We start from the raw sequence: 19,877 nt of genomic DNA, 5'->3' as shown, positions 1-19,877 counted from the left end.
GTATATTTAAGTCGACTGTCAAGCACACAGTTGACCCGAACTGACTTGAAAGACGCAGTTGAACGTTAATTCTGACCATTTTAGTGCGATGTGGTGGCTGTTGTCTTGTTTATCGGCATCGAGCCTCTCAGTCTGAAATGTATCTCATCGGTTATGTGCCCGAAACTTCGTTATATACGTTATTTAGCCGGTTGTCCTGCTGATAAACAAGCTTGTGTCGTTGCTGGAAAGCTATCCTAGCTAGTTGAAAATGACTGTTCCAGCTTTGCACAGCACCGGTGTGGTTTACAGGAGGATTTTGTCACAGTTCCCTCAGGATATCAGTTTAGCTTTTGCCTATGGATCTGGCGTTTTCAAACAACACGGGACCAGCCAAGGTCAAATGGAGGTTAGTGACAGCTGCCCTGACAGTTTCCAAACTCGGCTCATGACGTTTAACTTGCACTTCCAAGTCAGCTGGACCACATTAACACATCTTTAGCCATTTTCATTGCACATGCTCGAATAAAAAAGCCCTGTAATAAGCCCGATAATAGAAACCAAAATTTGTATGCTTTTTCATGCACACCTCAGATGTAGTGAGCAAAGATGGTTTATTTAACCAAGGCTGTGATAAGATCTAATGTTTAATATTTTCCTGTAGGGCATTCATGTGTATTGTGGTGTCTTATTTAATGTATAAATAGTCCGCTGGGAGGCAAAGCATGCTCCTTTCTGTGACTCGTTGAATGAAAAAACATAGTCCAGTTCCAGATGTGTTTGTTGATTTTATTTACAAAAGTTGTGGTCAAAATTGAGTGGAAATTATGGCAAAAAAAAAAGGAGCCTAACTCAACCTTGTTTGTCTACTAGCAAAAACCTGTGAACAAACTGGGCAGGTGAAATAATGTGGGCGCCACCCCCACTTCCTCTTACCAGAAATTCATAACAAGATAACAAAACATATAACAATAATGATAATGATAGTGTGCACTGCCAAAAAAAAAAGTAAACAATTCAAAATATATGAGCATTTTGGCTCCAACATGTATTATTTATGCTTCACTACGTGGCTCTACACAGCTGCATCAGTTCAGTGTTATGAGCACGACTACAGTGTGGTGGTTGTTCATTCTCTGTTTTTAATAGCTGCTCACAAAGCAATTTGTAGATGCTGCACTTGTTAAGTCAACAAAAGCAATTTAGCTTATGTATTATCAGCTATAATTGTTGATAATGTACATTTCCCATTATTGGGCTGATAATTTATCTGTCTTATATATATATATCCGGCATCTCTATTGGCAATGTCATTTGTTGTTTTTCTGTAGTGAAAGTACAGAGTCTTGAAGAAATATGGTATCAAGACATACATATTAGCCCTCCAGCCCATCCCACAAACCTCACTCCAGGTCACCAGCATCAGGGTTATTGAATCATAAGAGTGGCATTACAAAAATATATATGCAACCAAAAATAACAATAGAAAAACAAGAAAAGGGCTACAAACAAAAAGTAAATAAGTTAAACAAATATAGTAGCAGAACAATGGACTGCATTCATACAGCGATTTTCTAGTGCTTTACAACACAAGCCAGCGCTCACCTATTCACCAACATACTCACACACTGCTGGCGTTGCCTTCAGGTGCAAATTTCGGCTCATTATCTCACCCAGTCTTAGACATGAAGACTCCAATCCACTACCATCGACCATTGACCTTCCAATCAATGGACAACCACTCTGCCTCGTCCCACTTGAATTTATTGCTCACAACTGACTACTACATTAGAATTTACAGCTGTATCCTAATCATTGTACACGATGATGAGATGTTCCCTGTTCTGTTTACTCCTTATATTAACAGAAGAACATGCTGGACTTTGTGATTGCGGTGGACGACCCAGTGACGTGGCACACCATGAATCTGCTGCAGAATCGCAAACACTATTCCATCCTCAAGCTGCTGGGGCCCACGATGATCAGCTCCATACAAAATGAACACGGGGCTTCGGTGTACTACAACACACTGGTGCCTGTGGACGGGAAGGTAAATTTAGTTTTATGTATCTGCATCTTTCGCCACAGCAACCTTCTACTTCTTTTCACCTCCTTTCTGTCTCCCTGAAGCTGTTCATTTCTCATTCAATAATGCAGTCTCCTCTCGTGTTATTTAAGCAGCCATAGTTTATCACTGTTTGATGGCTTTTCACAGGAATCCACTTTTGTAATCCTTCACTGTTTGTTTTGACCATAGATAATCTCAATTGGCAGAAGTAATATAAGACTGCTGCTGGGTCTGAGCATGGACAGACTTTGTCATATCTGGCTTCAAAAACTTTATCTAAGCTTGTTTTTTTTTTTGTTTTGTCTGGCTGGACATTATCAACCAAACACTTAAATCTTTTTATCCTGTTTTCAGATAATCAAATATGGTGTGATTAGTACAGAGGCTCTGATAGATGACCTAATGCACTGGAAGACCATGTATGTTGCTGGACGCCTCCATAAACCGGTCAGTACCGCAATCATATCAGTAAGAAAAGCTGAGATGTACAAATTTGATTACATATATTATGTTTCTTGTCAAATAACAATAAAAAGATATTCAAAATATGTAGAAAAGGTAGAATGTCTTGCACATAAATCTTTGCCTAATTTTACTAAAGTGTATGCGCACTCATATTTCTGCATGCATGCTTTAATGTCTCCTCGTGCAGGTAAAAATGCTGGCGCAGAGTGAGAACGGGAAGCTCCGCGCTGCTCTGGTGGCCAACCTGAAGAGTGCTGTGACAGCCTCCTTCCTCATGCTGCCAGAGAGCTTCACCGAGGAAGACCTGTTCCTGCAGATAGCCGGTCTCTCTTATGCCGGTAATTCAAGCGCACAGCTACAAAAAACTGAGCGCATCAAATTCGGACACAATTTTAAGACTCTTGCATCAAAAAAACACTGATATATTCAGTACACACAGACACAGAAATGAAAATAATTCCTCTTTTTCTCTTTCTCTCCCACACACACCTCTTATCATTGTTATTCAAAGACAGCTGAGTCAGAAGGACCAAAGCTTGTGGTTTTCTTACAAATAGTGGACGTGCCGGTGTGGTTCTAAAAAGCTTTGAATATTAATGCAATCCAACATGCTGGATGTGGTTTGTAATCCATCTATCAGAAAGGTTATGAGTTAGCCAGCTGCTGTAGATTGATGGCTCTAGAATTTCAAGACACAGAACTAATTTATTTGATTTGAAGCAGCCTGATTAATGCTCTCCTTTGTATCGATCCTACAAGTGTCTCCACGCTGAAAATGTGTTCACAGTCAGAGTGTTTATGTATTTGTTAAAGTTCTATTTCACTTTTAATGCCCTTGAGGCTGAAATAGCAATAGCATTTCTTCAGTTTTTTGGACTTTTCAGTTTTTGGCTATAATTCTTCCAATGGGCCAAAATGATTCAGATATAGCATTAAGGTTCCTGAACTACAGAAGCAGCAGGTTAATGTCATGAATAAAGAGCTAATGAGTGTTAGGTCACCATCATAAGTTTGATACCAGAAGGATGTTATTTTATCGAATCAATAATTTTAAAGGGAAAGCATTTTGTCTTCCAGGGGATTTCCGAATGGTGATTGGAGAAGATAAATCCAAGGTGGCCAATATTGTCAAAGACAACATTCAGCACTTCCGGATTCTGTACAGTAACATCCTGCGTGACTGCCCTCAGGTGGTGTACAAACCACAGCAAGGAAAACTAGAGGTAACAGATGACATGTATACAAATGCACAGGACACGCACCTTGCACAGTTGTACATTGTTTGCTGTATCGACAGTAATGCCTCTGTTCACCTAACACTCATTATTCAACGTTGTTATTCATCCAAAATCCTCTGAACTTACACACAAGATGGCTACAGGAATGTTGCCAAGCACACATGGTTTGCAATAACAGCCATAAAAGACATTGTGTCACGCCTTGTCTATGACACAAAAACAAAACTCAAAAGGAAACAGAGGTTTATCTTGAACAGTACAAAGTGTCCTCACAGCCTCAGTAGTACATTTCAAACGGGGTGTGACTGACTTGGCATTTTGCCGTCTTACCTGCTTAACACACAGTATTAACCAGTACAACATGTAAGACATGGATTTGTCTACATTTACATGCTGAATGTCAGGAATGCATATACCTCACCATTGTTACGGCGTGAGGTTTAATCTCCTCTTTATTATTATTAAACTGTTAACACCAGTCCTACTTATACTAAGAAAATACTTATTGTCACACCATCATAAAACATTGTGGTGTGTGTTTGTGTGTGTGTAACACAAGTAACACATTTTGCAGTAAATGGTACTCGGGGGGATTGTGTGCTGTGAGCCCTGCACATGTTAAATACCTTAGTGCCCTTGTACGTCATTAGACAGTGCAGCAGAAGTCACACATGCCTGAACCAGCTGCACACTGACGTGCAGTCACCCAGAAGGCAGATCTGAGTCAAACCCTCACTGAAATTTCAATTAATACCTGAAACAAGCTTTGGGAAACAGTTGAGGATAAATGAAAATAAAAATATTCATATACTCAGTCCAATGATTGAATAACAAGATATTGCAGTTCCGCAATGCCACATATATGTTTGAGGGGCTGGCGGTGTCTCATGACCTTCACCGGTGTCACATTCTGTTACGACACTAGATTTTGCAAAACTGTCACTACTGCCATAAGTGTTTAAACATACCAAAAATATTGTGGCTGTGATAACATGCTGCTAAATGGCTGGACACATATGTGTAGAGCTAACACATCCAGTACCTACGGTTTTCTGACTACAGTAACACAAACATATGACAGGTCCACAAATCACATCTTTATCTACTCCGACCATCCAAGCAAGTGAAGACCGAATGGATTATCTTTGTTAGGATGAAAATGTCCCTGCATAAACTAAAAAACTGGAAAAATAGTTTCAGCCACTGATTGTGTCTTTGTTAATTTATCTTGTTTGTGTGCCTGTAGGTTGACAAAAGCCCAGAGGGCCAGTTTATCCAGCTGATGGCGCTGCCTCGGACTCTGCAGCAAAGGATCACAAAGCTGGTGGATCCTCCAGGGAAAAACCGAGACGTGGAGGAGATCCTGCTGCAGGTCGCTCAGGACCCAGACTGTGGAGCTGTCATACAGCAAGGTTTGGACTTAAGAAAACAACCTAGTCTGTAATAAGTTCTGCCGGTATGATGCATGATAATGGTCTGACTGGCAGAGAAAAGAGAGTGTGATAGGTGGAAGGAGAAAGCCATCACTTTATTAAAATACAATCTATCCGAGATACAGTGCATGTACCGATGATGGTCCTTATCATTTGTGGTGAATATTAGATAAGGTATGACTAAGTGACAAATGAATAATGGGAGGAATCACACAGTACAATACAGTGCCAAAAACATCCCCTGAGTCAATGTACAATACATAAATCAAATAAACATGTCCTCCAATGGCAGCCAAGACCCATCAGCTCTAAGATGACTCATGCTGAAGCAAAATTCAGATGAGTCAGAATTTGTATGTTTAACCATAACAAGTATGTAGACGGACAGATTTCATCACTTTGTTGCAGAAAGTAAAAACACAGTTGTCTTTGTGTGAGGTTGATTGATAGCTTCCATCAGTAACAACCAGTCATTAAATCAAATTGGAGAGTGTCGAGATATTAATTGTTTTATAACATGTTTGTGTTTTTCCTCAGGTATTTCATCTATTGTGAAAACCTCCAGTATAACACAGAGCATCAAAGGCATTGCCACAGCTGGTAGGCACTTTTTGCAGCTTTATATATTGTCAAGTTGTGTCAGTAAAGGTTGTTTGGCAGGGAATAGCTCAACATTTTAGGAAATACACTTGCTTTCTTGCTAGGAGTTATTGATTGATGTCTGCATGCTAAATCTGCAGCTGCTTAACTCAGCATAAAGACAGGAAACAGGCGGGAACAACCAGCCTGTCTCTGTCTTCAAGTACCAGCAACTCTCAAGCTAATTACAATTACAAAAACTGAAGCGTGGAAATTACAATTTATGGTTTTAAGGTGCTAAAGGGTGGATTTTGTCACCTCTAGACAGAGTCGAGCCTGATTTACGATGGGAGCTCAACACTCTTTGCTCTCTATTTATGCTTCAGCGAAAAGCTTTAAATGGTAACCAGAGACCCACTCCCTTTTATTCATTCTTTCCGCTTGCCTTTAATAGAGCGTAATCTACAGTAGGGGTTGACCAATTATTAGTCTGACCGATATTCAGCATTTTTTTGATAATCGTTACCAGGTTTTTTTGTGTCTCATTGCCGATTAGATTAAGATTAAGACTAAGATTTGTATTATTTTTTTTTCGATTTCGGTCTCCTGGATTACTAATAACCTATATCAGTATCAGCCCCGATAAAACCGTATTGGTCACCCCCTAATCCACAGACAACTCCTTAAACACAACATATATCCAGCTTTATATATTTTTAATTGATCAGCTCCCTGTCTGCATGTTAGCGACACAATCCCCTCACCTCCCTACTGCGGTCTGGGAAATAACATCAATGAATCAATAAAAAGGAGCACTGAGGATTTGTCCCAGTGGAGCTGACATGAAAAAATATTTTGGCTCAGTGATGTTTGATGTCATTCAGTCTGTATAGCTCTCTAAAAGCTGCTGCTGACAGACAGCTGCTTATGTGGACAATGAGGCTGAATGAAATATCTCTGTGTCGATGTTTGTAACACTACTATGCCAGCGTCCCCAAAATACATGTCATTTTATGTTGAGCGACACCATAAGCTCGAGTCCTGCTATGTCCTGTCTCCAGTCCAGTCAAAGCTAACCGATGATGGCTTCATATTCACTGTTACAGATATGACAGTGGTATTGATCTTCTCATTGAACTGCCAATAAGAAGATGAATAACAATATTTCCAGAAATGTTGAAACTGTGATTTCTTCACAATCTGTTGGTAATTTCCATTACAATTTGTACATATTTCACCTTTAATTAGAAAAATTGACGATTTGGACAAATGAAGCTTTTTAACCTGTGTTTTCACATTTGCAATGTAGAAACATCTCTTTCTTCTGATGTGGTTGTTGACGTTCAGTGCTCTGTGTGTCCGGCTCTTCCCCAGGCATGTGGAAGACGGTGTCGTACAGCTCAAAGAAACTGATGAAGATGTGGAAGGGTTGGAGGAGGAAGCCGTCTGTCTCACAGATGTCCTGATTCTGTCCGTCTCCCAGAAGCCTGTCTCCCTCTATAACTGACAGCCTCTCCTTTGAGTTCAACCCTGAAACAAACTGCGGCTGGAGCCGTCGCGCGCTCGCCTCCCTGGTTCTATCACGCTGCTATCCTCTCACTTACCAGATGAAAGTCTGTGTTTGAATAGTGTAGAACTGTCTGTACAACTGCCCTTTATACACAGTTCATAAAAGTAGGAGAAAAAGCGGGTGACATTTCACCAGGCTGACTGAATTATGGCTGACATTTAATGGTGCTACAGACTGGACCTTTCTGAATAATGACTACAGTGCCTGGCGAAGGAACTGCTGAATTGGCTACGTCTGGAGCCACAGCACACAGTGAGTGAGCACAGCCTGCCACAAGTATAATGCAGAAACGACTTGTGTGTCACCTGCCACCTTTTGAATAACGCCAAGTGTTTCTGTGCATTTTCGATGCGAATGGAGCTAAAGCTATGAGCAAAGATGATGGATACCTAAGATGCTGAAAGACAATATCTCTGTATTACCTTCTCTGTGTTGAGAGTTTACCTGTGGACTGGTGTTACATTTAACGCGCACACTTGTCATCCTCATCTTTTAACCGCGTTTGTTATGTCAGTATTCACAGAGGTATAAAACAGGATCACATTTATTTTCTGTTGAAGTGTTCCCTCATTGTTAACCTGTTTCTCTTCACCTCGCTGCCACATTGAAGGTCTTCAATGGGAAAATGCATTGATTCACAATGACTTGCTGTGGGATGACAGTAATAAACTATTTGATACAACAGCATCTGTGATGAATGAGTATTTTTTTTAAATCCAGTGTGAAGAAATATTGCATAAAAGAAGTTTGGTCGGTCCATTGTTAGACATCATGATATCCTCTAGTCTGTTTTTAAACATCATCATCACCTGAAATTCCAGCTCAAACTTTCCCTTCCAGTTTCGTCACTGCAGCTTCGCTAATTGTCGTAATAGGAAAGGACACTGTTTGTGTCTTTTTGCGTCTAGCAATTAGGATTTACCTGGCTTCACCAACTCATCTTGCTTAACCACTAGTTAAAAGTGATGATGAAGTAGATTTATTAATAAATCATGACACCCCACCTCTTTTTCAAAATAACACAACATAATACAACAAATTGTCGTTTTCTCTTGCTCTTCTAACCAGTCGGATTAACGAAGAACAAACGTGATTGTAAGTTTTCAAAGTAGGTCTTTTTAAAATTTTGCTAGTTTTAGTTACTTTACAAGTAAAAATCAATTAATGAATTAATTAATACATGCTAGTCATGAGGTACAAAACAGATGATCACATATCAATATGGGAGGTGCAATATGTAAGAATTTTAGTTGAAGCAGAATAATGCACTCAATGTGAAATAAGACCATCAATCATTTATTCATGTAGAATAAGGCCACAAAATGTCAATCACATCATTGTAGCTTTCATTTCCAGTCTCATAATCCAGCATTTCTGAAAGAGAAAAAAAGAAGTGAATATTTAATGCAGTGCTGTGATGAGGTTGGTTATAAAATGATGAGGGTCCACTGGACCAGTTACTTCATAGTGCCATCACTTGCTTTTTTTTTTATCCACCTTTTCATTTGCCCCTACATCGTGAGTCAGACTGCAGAATGACTTCAGTTACGGACACATGAATCATCTCCAAGTAGACTCGCATCACGTCGTACGATCTTGTCTGCTCTCCTCTCTCACCAGTGATCTACCAGCCTTCACTGCATTTCTTTTTATCATGTCTGTGTACAGTATGTGCTGTGTGTACACTGTGGACAGTTTGCTGATAAAATCCTCATGGACACATCAATGCCACAAAGACAGTTAGAGAGCAGAGTGCTTGTGTTCATGTTGTTAGCTGATCTTTAACATCTGTCCTTATTTAATTTTTCTCTGAACCGTTTCAGTGACCAAATCCGACACAAATACAGTACTCTGATTACAATTCAGGCAGAATGACCCCTTGTAAGTTTATCAATTGTTCATGATGCATCTCTATGTAAGCAGCACTAAGCTTATTTTCTCTTATTATATGCAGTTAGTTTAATCTACACAATACATCTTTTTAGATTATCATCACTGTTTCGGATTCAAAAAGCTAATCTGCAAAGTATAGATAAAACCATTGTGTTAGATAAATAAATTGCATTTCATGAATGGAGTATAAGATGTATATCAAAATAATTTTAATAAGCATAATTTCATACATTAAAATACCTCTATAATCATTAAATGAAGTATTAAAATACATGTGTTTTTAGATTACAAGACATTTATAAGCACTTGAAAAAAACACTTGTTCATACAGTTGTTGGGGACCTGCAAAGATACCAATTAATAAGCACAAAATAAAGGATCTTATAACCTTAATAAGTAATTGTTCCCCCTTTAAATGTGTTAGCTGCAAAAAGCATAGTCATCTGTTGATAAGTGCTGCTGATGGTTAACTGCCAACACATGCAGAATAAAGTGTGTCTTACCATAAAAAAGCAACACAAAGCTTAGTGAAGTTTAATAATGACATAATCTGTATGTTAAAGTCATGAAATGTGTTTGTGATGCAACTGTAAACAAAAAACTCTTTAACAGTCTATTTCATATGTGAAGTTTCTTATAAATATCTTATGTTATAACACCAAACGTGTTTATAGTGCCATTATTAGAATCTATATTTTAAAACATATTATGTTAAAAAGCCTTTTATAAGGACTTACAATGAGGCGTTACCTGTGTTAACATGGCCTATTAAATCCTGTGTGAGGACTTGTTAAAAGGCACTTCTGAAGCAGCAGCAGTAGTAGTAGTAGTAGTAGTAGTAGTAGTAGTAGTATTAAAGGTTTAACCACCTCCTTAATATTTGAGCGCGCCAGCCTGCCTCAGTAATAACCACGGTGACAGCAGCAGCCTCACCTCCAGAGGATGTGATGCAATGCGCTCATTATCATAATATATGCTGATATCATCCCTCCGGCCCTCCTCCAATCAGCGCGCTTCACTTTCACCACCTGCTAGGAACTGAATTCCATCATTCCAGGCATTCCTGCCCTCCTCCCTCCCTCCCTCCCTCCTTCCCCCTCCTCCTCCTCCTCTTCCTCGTTTAGCCTACAACCAAGTTAGTCCCGACAGCTTCTGCTGCTATTGTCTCCCCCCCTCTCGCACCAGGAGCGTCAAACTCATCCGTGTCTGTTTTGCCGTGACTCTCTCTGTGGGATATATTTTTGTTTTTCATTTTAGTGTTTTCCTGTGTGGACTCTATCAGACTGGACGATACCAAAGTGGCGCTTGAAGGAGGTATGTGCTGCTGAACATGAAGTTGTGTCTCACTGACATTGTTTCGGGTTTGGAGGATGAGAGTGAGCTCGTTTTTTGTTTTGTTCTGTTTTTTCGTTCAGTCCTGTGGCGCAAAATCGGCCCGTTTTAAATGAAGTTAGCAGCGCATAAAGGAACACTTTTGGATAGAAGACAGGGCTGAGAGATCAGACGCGCTCGCTTACACGGAGGGGGGAAATTTCATTCACGATGTGAAGCGGAGCTGCTGGCGGGTTCCCAAACTTTCCCACGTCAAGAAACCCTCTTTAGCCATATGCTTTCTCCTCCCGGGGATTTGGAGACGTGTAGTCAATCATTTCGCGATCTTTAACTACAGCTCACAGCTGTGACTTGCCTTTTATTTTAGCGAGCCCGACGAGGAAGCGCTGGTATAAATAATTGGAAAAAAGGAAAAAGCTGGTGGGAATAAAAGCGGACGCACTTGCTGCGGATAGAGTTGGTTTCAGTTTTGCGCGAGTGGATCGTTAAAAAGTGTCTTTACGCGCGCCGCGGCACGCAGACTGTGCGTGTTGGCGGAGCTACGGCGCGGTGAAGGCTGAAGTGCTTACTCCAGGTCAGTCTGAAGCTGTAGTCTTTAATGATCTCGCTCGAAACGCTGTTTTCCTGGAGAAACGGGGGAAAGGTATTTGCGGAATGCAGAAAGAGGGGAGAGAAGCGCGCTGGAGAGTTTCTTCTTCTTCTTATCCACCACTGCCTCTCATAGCGCAGATGGGCTGAAGGACCCTGAAACAATGTAGGACAAGAGAAATAAATTTAAAAAAATGCTCCAACATATGCGGGAAGGTCAGAGGTAATAGAACAAACTACAGGACAATAACAGTGAAGCAAATGCTACAACACAAGTACAAGTCCTGCTTCAACTCTGTGAAGGTTATTCAGAAGAGATGGGCTTTATTGACTCATTTCTTTTATTTGTTTTCACGACTTAATCTAAATTAACAAACTGACTGGAAAGGACAACACTGTTCATACTTTTGTACTGTGTTTACATGTGGCGGACCCTGCCACCTTTCTAGCCTCAAATTGTGTTATGATGACCTTATTTCCCACCTGAGAACAGCCTGTTTGTTCAGTTATGGAGATTTTTTTTTTTTTTTTTTAATTATTGTTATGTCATTATTATTGTAAATTGAAAAAAATACTCTGAGATTGAATTTCTTCTCCAAAACTACACAGTGCCCCCTTAACACAATGAGATGTTCAATAATCAGCGGCAATGTGTATAATGAGTAACTAGGTATGGGCAGGTATTAAAACGAATGGAAAAGTCCAGTAAGCTCAGTAAATTAGATCCGCAATGGTCAACATTGTACAAAGCTGTATACAAGTCAACTCCTCTGCATGTTGTGAACAGTACAGGTAGTGCAAAGAAATAAGGAATCAATATTGATGTGCATAAGAATACATGTATTTAAACATAATCATAACCAGTGCTGGGCAGTATGTTGTGAACAAATCCTGACATGAGATGATATATATTCTCTTGTATTTTGGACATATTTTGGTTATATCGTGATATGATATTCAGTAATGTCATCTAATTTACTGAACTCACCAGACTTGTTGAAGTACCTGCCCTTACCCAATCAAGTCATTATATCCACATGACTGTTGATTGGTTATCAGATATCTCATTGTGTTAAAGGGGCAACATGTAGTTTCGGGGGATAAAAAAAAAATTGAAGCTCAGAGGCTTTACATTTACAATAATAATGAGTGAATCATAATAATTTTAAAATTCTTTCCATAACTGAACAAACAAGCTGTTTAATAAGGTCCCCAGAACATTGTATGAAGCTAGAAAGTTGGCAGGGTCCGCCACAAATAAAGTAAAATAGGATGAAATTGTGTTGCCCTTCGAGTTCAGTTTGTTTAGTTAGGCGTGAAATCACAGAAGGTTTGATCATTTAGTTTGTTTAGGCAGAAATTACAACTGATTAAAATTTCTTCCCCCAAAACTACAGAGTGTACCTTTAACATTTTTTTGATTTTTTTTTTTAGATACATTATCACGGGTATATATTTTGAGAGGTATATATTGCTTTAAGGCCATATAACCTGCAGCCATCCTTTAAACGTTTCGGCTCCAGAACCGTGATTGATGTCCCACATGGACATGGATGAGTTAAGGTCACTTTTTTAACACGTGTCAAAATCTGGGGAGCTGACACCTTTTGACAGATTCCGTGATGACTGTCTTGCGCTGCTTCGATTTCTCCAGAGATGCTGTATTGTGATATTGTCATTGTCTTGGGCAACATGTCTTGAATCGTATCATATCGTGAGCTACTCTGTTATTCTCTCCCCTAGTCAAAAAAGCTGTGATGTTTGAGTTTGTGTCGTGAATATGGCATAAATATACTGTGATATGATTTTAAGGCCATGTCATGCAGCCCAGTTCATGATATAACTAAGCTGCCAAAAAAGTACCAAAACTCATGAATTCAAAATGATTCGTTTGTGATTTTATTTGTCATTGTAGTAACAGACCTTTGAAACAGTTCTTAAAGGAGCATTGTGTAGTTTTGGAGTAAAAATTCAAAACAAGGATTCCTAATATTTACAGCATTAGTGGGGTAATAACACAGACTCAAACATAATGTTTCTTTTCCATAACTTACAAAAGGTGGCAGGGCCCGCCATGTATAAACAAACACTCAATAGCCAACTCTCCTTCTTCCGCATGTCATATTTTCCTGCCCTCATATAAAGTGCTGCAACAGTTTCTCATTTTACCTCAAATCTTCACAGCACCATGCCCTCCCCTCTGTCCCACAGGCGTCCAAGCATGGAGACACCACTGGATGTTCTGTCGAGAGCAGCATCATTTGTTCACGCAAACGAAGAAGAGAGTAAGTCTGATCAAGATGTGTGTCAGTAGAAATCCAGTTAAGGTGCTTAATGTCTTTTTTTTCCGTGTCTGGACTCTCATGCCTGTGGACAAGCGATTTGTTGCGGGTTCACATTACAGCCGCGAGGGTCGATGAAGTGCAGCATCACGTCGGAGCCACGAGCCTCGGCCCTGTTGTCTACCGCAGGACAATAGGCGTCGTTGTGCTGCAGTCGCAGATGCACACACACAGGCAAATAAGACCAACCGCACTCAACTGCCATCAGTGCTAATTTCTGGGCAGCTTGTTTGCTCTTGTTAACCTGCTTTCACTGGAATCAGGGTGGGGTGGCTCTCCTCATCTGCTCCTCCCTCTGTTTCTGTCTCTGACTTCCTCCTCACTCTCTCTCTCTTTCTCTCTCTCTCCCTCTCTCTCTCTGCCTCCTGTCTTGGTCTGTCTTTTCCTTTCTCCTCTCCTAATCGTGTCTCAGGACTTCTGGGGTTGCTAGAAAAAAAATTCCTTCCGAGATTAAGCAGAAACGGCCAATCCTTGTCAGCAGGCCTCTCTCTCCTCTCTCCTCCCTCTGTTATCTGGAGGTGGAGGTTTGTTGTTTTTGCAAGCAGACTGTGTGTCATGTATTGAATAATTGCCTCCCGGCTGAGCATCACTTAAGCCTGAATTAGCATGTTAGAGTAAAGTGTTTGAAAAGCTGAGGTGGATTTGTGATTTCATTTTTGAATTTGTTTGTTTGTGATGTGAGGAAACTTGAAGCTCCACAAGCGTGAGGGAGCGCTGCCGTCTGAGTTTCTTTGAAGGAAGGCAAGCGGTGCCCTGGAATCCATCGAGAGGCGTGAACATTTTAATTTGGCGGAGGTGCAAAGTGGCTCTTGTTACAAACACTTCATGCCGAGAAAACAAGTTCTTCGAGCATTAAGAGTAGCTTGATGATCGAGCAACTGGGAATTAGAGCAGCCAATCCGTCAATCAAAGGAAAATGAGGCTGCAGCTATTTCGATAATCCATTGGTCGTTTCAGTTCTTTCTCGTGCAAAAAATGCCAAAAGTTTGTTGGTTCCAGCTTGTTAAATGTAAGAAAGGATTTGATGCTTTCTTGATCCTTGGTGATAGTGGATGAAGAGTCCTACTTGGACAAAAGTTTGAAGGTGTTTGTGGTGATGACCTTCTCTTGAGTTATCATATTAAAGGACAAGTTCGCTCTAAACTGAAAAATTCAGTCATCGTCTGCAAACTTTCTTAATTTTGGGGTGAAATTATCCTTTTAGATTAATTGATAATGAAGATAATCGTTAGTTGCTGCCCCTCTTGGAACACGACCTATAAATACACTGGAGTTTTAGATTTTCATTTTATTCATAAAGGGCTTCAGCTGTAAAACATCTCCTGTGTCACTAGTGGCTCCTTGCTTTTCTGAGTAAAATGTCCTGGGAGCTCTCCTCCCCTCCTCCTCCGCTCCCTCGCTCCCCTGCAGTGTTTTTGTTTTTTTCCTCTGCGCTGATGTCACTTTTTGTTGTGGGTCGTGCATGGCCTCTTTGTCCAAAGACAATGCGCTCGACCTGCTTCCACAATAGAGCAGGAGAAACAGGCGAACCAGCCATCCAGCCTACCAAGCCAGTCGACCAGCCAGCTAGCCCGCTGAACTAGCGGCGAGTCGGTCCCGAGTTCAGTCAGTAACTCCTGCTTACTTTTTTTTTTTTTTTGTGCGTTAATGACAAGCCTTTGTAAAGCCTGTGCTGCCGCTGTGACTCAGAAGACCTGAGTGTAAGGCTTGTGAGGGCTACAGCTCAACATTTATGAAAAGCATTGTTCGATTTTTTAAAAACACACTCCTGCAGATAACCCACCTCTGCTGGAAATGACTCAGGTTATTACACAAATACTGTCTTGAAGGAAATGTAATTGCAGTTCATGAATAATGAGTTGGTCCCAGGTCTTGCTGCGTGGCTCCAAAGTGGAAAAAATACAACAATAATGTCCCAAAATAGATTGTTGGCCTTGGCCCCGGATTAATTAAGGAGGCCTGAATGTGAGAGCTTATCTAAAATTAAAACTCTGTCCTTGTGTGTGTTTTTATTCAAATATGGACTTTGTTAAACCTCTGGGATTTACTCCGCTTTTTAAATTTGAAATGACTGTACTTGGTGTTTGCACATGTGATGTGTAATACATGTGATGGGTTGATCGCAGCAACAGCTTTTTTTGTTTTTTTCAGTTCCAGAACAGAAGGCGCCTGTCCGCTGGTGTTGCAGTTTGAACTTTCATAACATCAGATCTACATTTCTGTTGTGCCGGTGCAGATTCATGTATTGACATCCACTGTTGTTATGTGTTGTGATACCATCATGGATGAAGAATACACTCAACGGGTCTCTTTCCATGGCCTTTTTTATGATCCCTTTCTTGCTTTCTTTCTTTACGTTGAATTCTTTTGAGTATTTTATCACCTACATGTACTGTATATGCAGACATTTGAGCAGCAGGGCTTATCCTTGCTGTCAGTGAGGTCGGACTCTTTCTGGTCGGAGGACAACTGTAATCGCAGCTCTTAAGTTGAACAGTCCTGACCTTGAATATACAGTAATTACCGTGCACACTTACCAGAAAAGCAGTGAAGTAATCCGTGCCTTATATTTTATGGTGAATGCGGGGAAATACTTAATACTTGCCGTCACCCCTGCATAGCAATTTTGGTGGCTACTTGGAAGATTTTTGCAGCGTGCTCCACCCTTCCTGGAAGCAAACCTGCATTTGAAATCAACATTGGATCCCACTTCAGGCCCGGCTCCAAGGACAGATCAAAACAGTTTTGTTTGCAGTTCGGTGTTTTCAAAATTACAGCAGTTTCTAGTGCATTTTTAGGGGAAAATCTTTGGTTTTGGTGCGAATGCAGACACATAGCCAGTCAGCGTGCCCCGACCATGTGCCTGTCGGGTCTTGGATGTTAGATCAAAGCCGGTAAAATCCAGAGTGGGTCGGTGGTTTAAGGCCCCGTTGAAGCGATGGAATATGGACCTTTTGTTTCTGACAGGAACCACAACAAAAGATGATCTGGTGCCAAGACAAGGTGGTTGGCTGAGATCCGTAACTTGCCCTCTGCTCTACTTCTGCACACACACAGATTCACATGCTGTACACCAAAGTCCCCGCTTGTTTGTTTAGAGAAAATACATGCACACGTGCATGCACACACACACACACACACACACACACGCACACACATGCAACACACACTTACAGAATCCCCTTTCATTGTTATAGTTTCCATGGTTTGTTCAAACACTCCCACTCTTTTTCCTTAAATCTTGGGCGAAGGGAAGTTGCCCCTTTGAACATAACTACTACTGTAGATAGTGGACAAAAAAATAGGAACAGATTTTAATACAATACATTCCTATAGCTACAGCTGCACAACAAATTCCAGCTGCGAAAAATGATCTTAATAGACCCGATCCAACACCAGTCTCTGTCAGACTTTGAGCTTAAATGGATATTTATCAGAGGGTTGCATTAGATCGTGTTACTGTCTTTAGTACATCTATTGTGACCTCCCCACTGTCCAAGTTTGCTTAACATCACAGTGAAATGCTGTTAAACTTGGTCAGCTTTGTTAGAACAGTGCCTCCCTTTAGCTTTTGGACAGGTGGGTGATCTGATTTGAAATGAATTGCTTTAGTATTCACACACTAACATGATGTTTCTCTGCTCAGATTGAGGCGGATATGTGATCTTAGCCACAGGCTTCTGAAACTTGATTTATCTTTTCAGCCATGCCAGCTGCAGGCATGGTTCTATGGATGGTTTGTTGCAGACTGAAATATGTCAACACCTATTGGACAGATTTGAATGAAGTCCACAGAGACCGTGAAAATTATGCCTGCTGAACATCAAAATCTTTGCATTTTCCAGAGATGTGGACTTGAGTTGGTAAAAGTCACTGCTCTGATGACTTGCAGCTTGACCCGACAGAAAATAAATGACTCGAGGCTCAACATTGACGTGGAAGTTAAAGACTTGAGACATGATGACGCTGTCAGTGTTGTCAAGACTGGAAAGTGATGGAGGGGGATATGTTTTGATTGACAAGAAATTAAGAAAGCTTTTTTTGTTCTCAGTTAACTTAAAAAACTTTAAAAGCTTCTTGGGTGACTTGAGTTGGGACTAGATTTAATGTATTAAAAAGAATTCTGACATAGAGACTGCTGGTAAACTGTAACTCAGTCTGGTCAAAGTGATCGTGTACTGTCCTGAGTTGAACTACGGCTCGGCTGGTTATTGACTTCGCACTTTTTAAACTTTTCAAGGGCTTTTTTCTCTTCTCAGGAAGAGAGCAGATGAGACGAGTCGGAGCTTGTCGATGCTCGATTGGTCTATCATTGGATCAACGCTGAAAGCGAAATCGGAGAGCTTGCATCACGGCACTTTGTCTAAATTGTGCTGGAGGCATACATTACTCTAGATGGGAGATCATTTCACCAAAGATTCGTGCCTTTTGTGGGTGCGGGTTTTGGGTTCTGACAAATATTTCTCAGTGCTGCTAGAGCAACGTGACACAGGTGTTAATCAAGTAGACTTGACAGTGTGGGCGTGCAGGAGGCGAGCAGCATAACTTCATCATTGTGACGCATCTTCCCTGCGTGGCTTGTATAGGTGATAATTAGGATTTTTCATTGTGGGGTTGAGGTACGTATACATAGTCAGTGTGTTACCTGCAGTAGATGACTCTCTCCCTCTGTGGAGAAGCAAGAGAAGCACAGCAGATCGTAACCCCCCATAAAACTGCAACTTGTTAATTTACATGTAATTTTTAGTAGAAGGTGAACAAATTATGATTTTGCTGGCTTTGTAGACACTGGAAGGGAATGCTTGTGATTTGGAACAGAGCCAAAGCTTCCCCCTGCTTCCACTTGTTACGGTACTTTTACTATTTAAATACATTTAGAGTAGTAACTGTAAATTTAAAACCGACACTTAAAGGCCAAGTGACTCATTCAGACCTAATATCACACCAGAGTGTGAGAAGTGCTGGTGAGGGTCTTATCGCTGTTGACTCTTCACACACAGTTACACTGACTGTGCTGTACTTTTTAGACTTTCACTCCCGGTCTTTGGCAGCGGAGGCACAAACCTCCCTGATGGTGTCATTGATGCCCCGGGAGGAATTACTGCTGCTCCTTCTTTCTTAGTCAACTAAATACTTTTGATTGTTGTATCTGACAGTTGATTTGTCCTGTCTGCACCTGCAGCCTGCACAAGGGCTCGGTCTTTTTATTACACCATGACTGACTTCTGTTAACCCTGTCCATCACAGCGCCGCACTTTGATTAACTGCAGTGCAATAGCTGATACTTTGGAGTAGTAACTCAGAGGAAGGGATGAGGTGGATGTGAGAGCGGGAGTGTAACAACACCGCTGGCAGTGACGTCTCACACTGTACATCGTCTATACATCACTTTGACTCACTCACCCAACGAGATTGTTAAAGCGCTCGTAAAAACTTTGCTGATAACAAAGATTTATCCACTGCAGACACCTTGACCCACGCACACACGCTGATAGCAGGCGATAACTCAAACGCCGTTAACACTTAATGACATCATACCCTATTAATCAATAAAAAGGTACCAGACACTGAGTGCAGAGCAGACAGGATAATGGGCAATAAAACACGGCGCTGTCCGACACAATAGAGCGAACAGTCCTTCACGCATAGTTCAACATTTATGGCATGCACACGCACAATGTATACACACACACAGCCACAGTATGCTTGATGCCGGCGTGCTCCACTTTGTCCCCCTATTGTTTGGATTATGACTGTTATGTTTGCTGCAGACTTCTATCATGAGCTCATAAATTATAGTCGGCCTGTCACTCACTCACTCACTCACTCACTCACACACTTACTGTCGCAGACAGATCAATGCGCGCCCAATCATTCAGTCACAGGGCAGGTGACAGTCTGTGAACTCATTCCAGTCAATATGCTATGCTAAGATTTCCAAACTCATTGAGATAGCTCCACACTGTACAGTTTGAGTGGAATATTCTCAGCTACACGGTGGCTGAAGCTCAGGAGGTAGAGCGGGTCGTCCAGTAATCGGAAGGTCGCTGGTTTGAACCCCCGGCTACCCCGTCTGCATGTCGAAGCATGCTTGATGCCACTGACTCAGATGGTGGAGTGAACAGTTTATTCAAAATGTCAAACACAGCCACAATAGTAAAGGTATGCTCATTTACAGCATTTATTTTATGCCTATCTTAAAGGAAGGGGGATAGACTTTAGAGAGGCTCTTTATGTGCACCGGTCCATTGAGAGGTGGGTTGTCTGCGCGAGCCGAGGAGAGCTGGGTTTAAAGGAAAAGCTATTCAGCGCTCGTTTCAAGAGACCCTCCTCTTTGCCATCAGTCTATCTCCTGTTGTCTCACCCTCCTCCCTCCCTCTTTTTCTGTGC

The 19,877-nt window shown here is 41.1% G+C and overlaps 2 protein-coding genes across 2 annotated transcripts in view; both read left to right on the top strand.

Annotated features, from left to right (window-relative positions):
- Positions 1 to 8,016, top strand: tamm41 (TAM41 mitochondrial translocator assembly and maintenance homolog). Its single transcript, XM_037100796.1, has 8 exons — positions 1 to 388; positions 1,847 to 2,029; positions 2,402 to 2,494; positions 2,700 to 2,850; positions 3,590 to 3,735; positions 4,997 to 5,162; positions 5,721 to 5,783; positions 7,137 to 8,016. The coding sequence occupies exons 1-8, from the start codon at positions 251 to 253 to the stop codon at positions 7,226 to 7,228; spliced, it is 1,032 nt and encodes a 343-aa protein (XP_036956691.1). The 5' UTR covers positions 1 to 250; the 3' UTR covers positions 7,229 to 8,016.
- A 2,335-nt stretch (positions 8,017 to 10,351) lies between these two features.
- vgll4b (vestigial-like family member 4b) overlaps positions 10,352 to 19,877 on the top strand; it is a 41,847-nt gene continuing 32,321 nt past the window's right edge. Inside the window, exons 1-2 of the mRNA XM_037102361.1 lie at positions 10,352 to 10,539; positions 13,357 to 13,430. Coding sequence (XP_036958256.1) covers positions 13,367 to 13,430 — 64 coding nt within the window. The 5' untranslated portion in view covers positions 10,352 to 10,539; positions 13,357 to 13,366. The remainder of the gene's footprint in view (positions 10,540 to 13,356; positions 13,431 to 19,877) is intronic.

This window comes from Acanthopagrus latus, chromosome 6 (assembly GCF_904848185.1).
Source record: "Acanthopagrus latus isolate v.2019 chromosome 6, fAcaLat1.1, whole genome shotgun sequence".
NCBI classification, from domain to species: domain Eukaryota; kingdom Metazoa; phylum Chordata; class Actinopteri; order Spariformes; family Sparidae; genus Acanthopagrus; species Acanthopagrus latus.
This window is presented reverse-complemented; position numbering and strand designations above follow the sequence as displayed.

What these genes read in the sequence shown, in the direction of transcription:
- tamm41 (XM_037100796.1), top strand. Translation starts at nt 251, where the DNA reads ATGACTGTTCCAGCTTTGCACAGCACCGGTGTGGTTTACAGGAGGATT. An exon ending in AGCCGGTCTCTCTTATGCCG is followed by an intron (nt 2,851 to 3,589) that starts GTAATTCAAGCG and finishes TTTGTCTTCCAG; the next exon opens with GGGATTTCCGAATGGTGATT. An exon ending in CACAGCAAGGAAAACTAGAG is followed by an intron (nt 3,736 to 4,996) that starts GTAACAGATGAC and finishes GTGTGCCTGTAG; the next exon opens with GTTGACAAAAGCCCAGAGGG.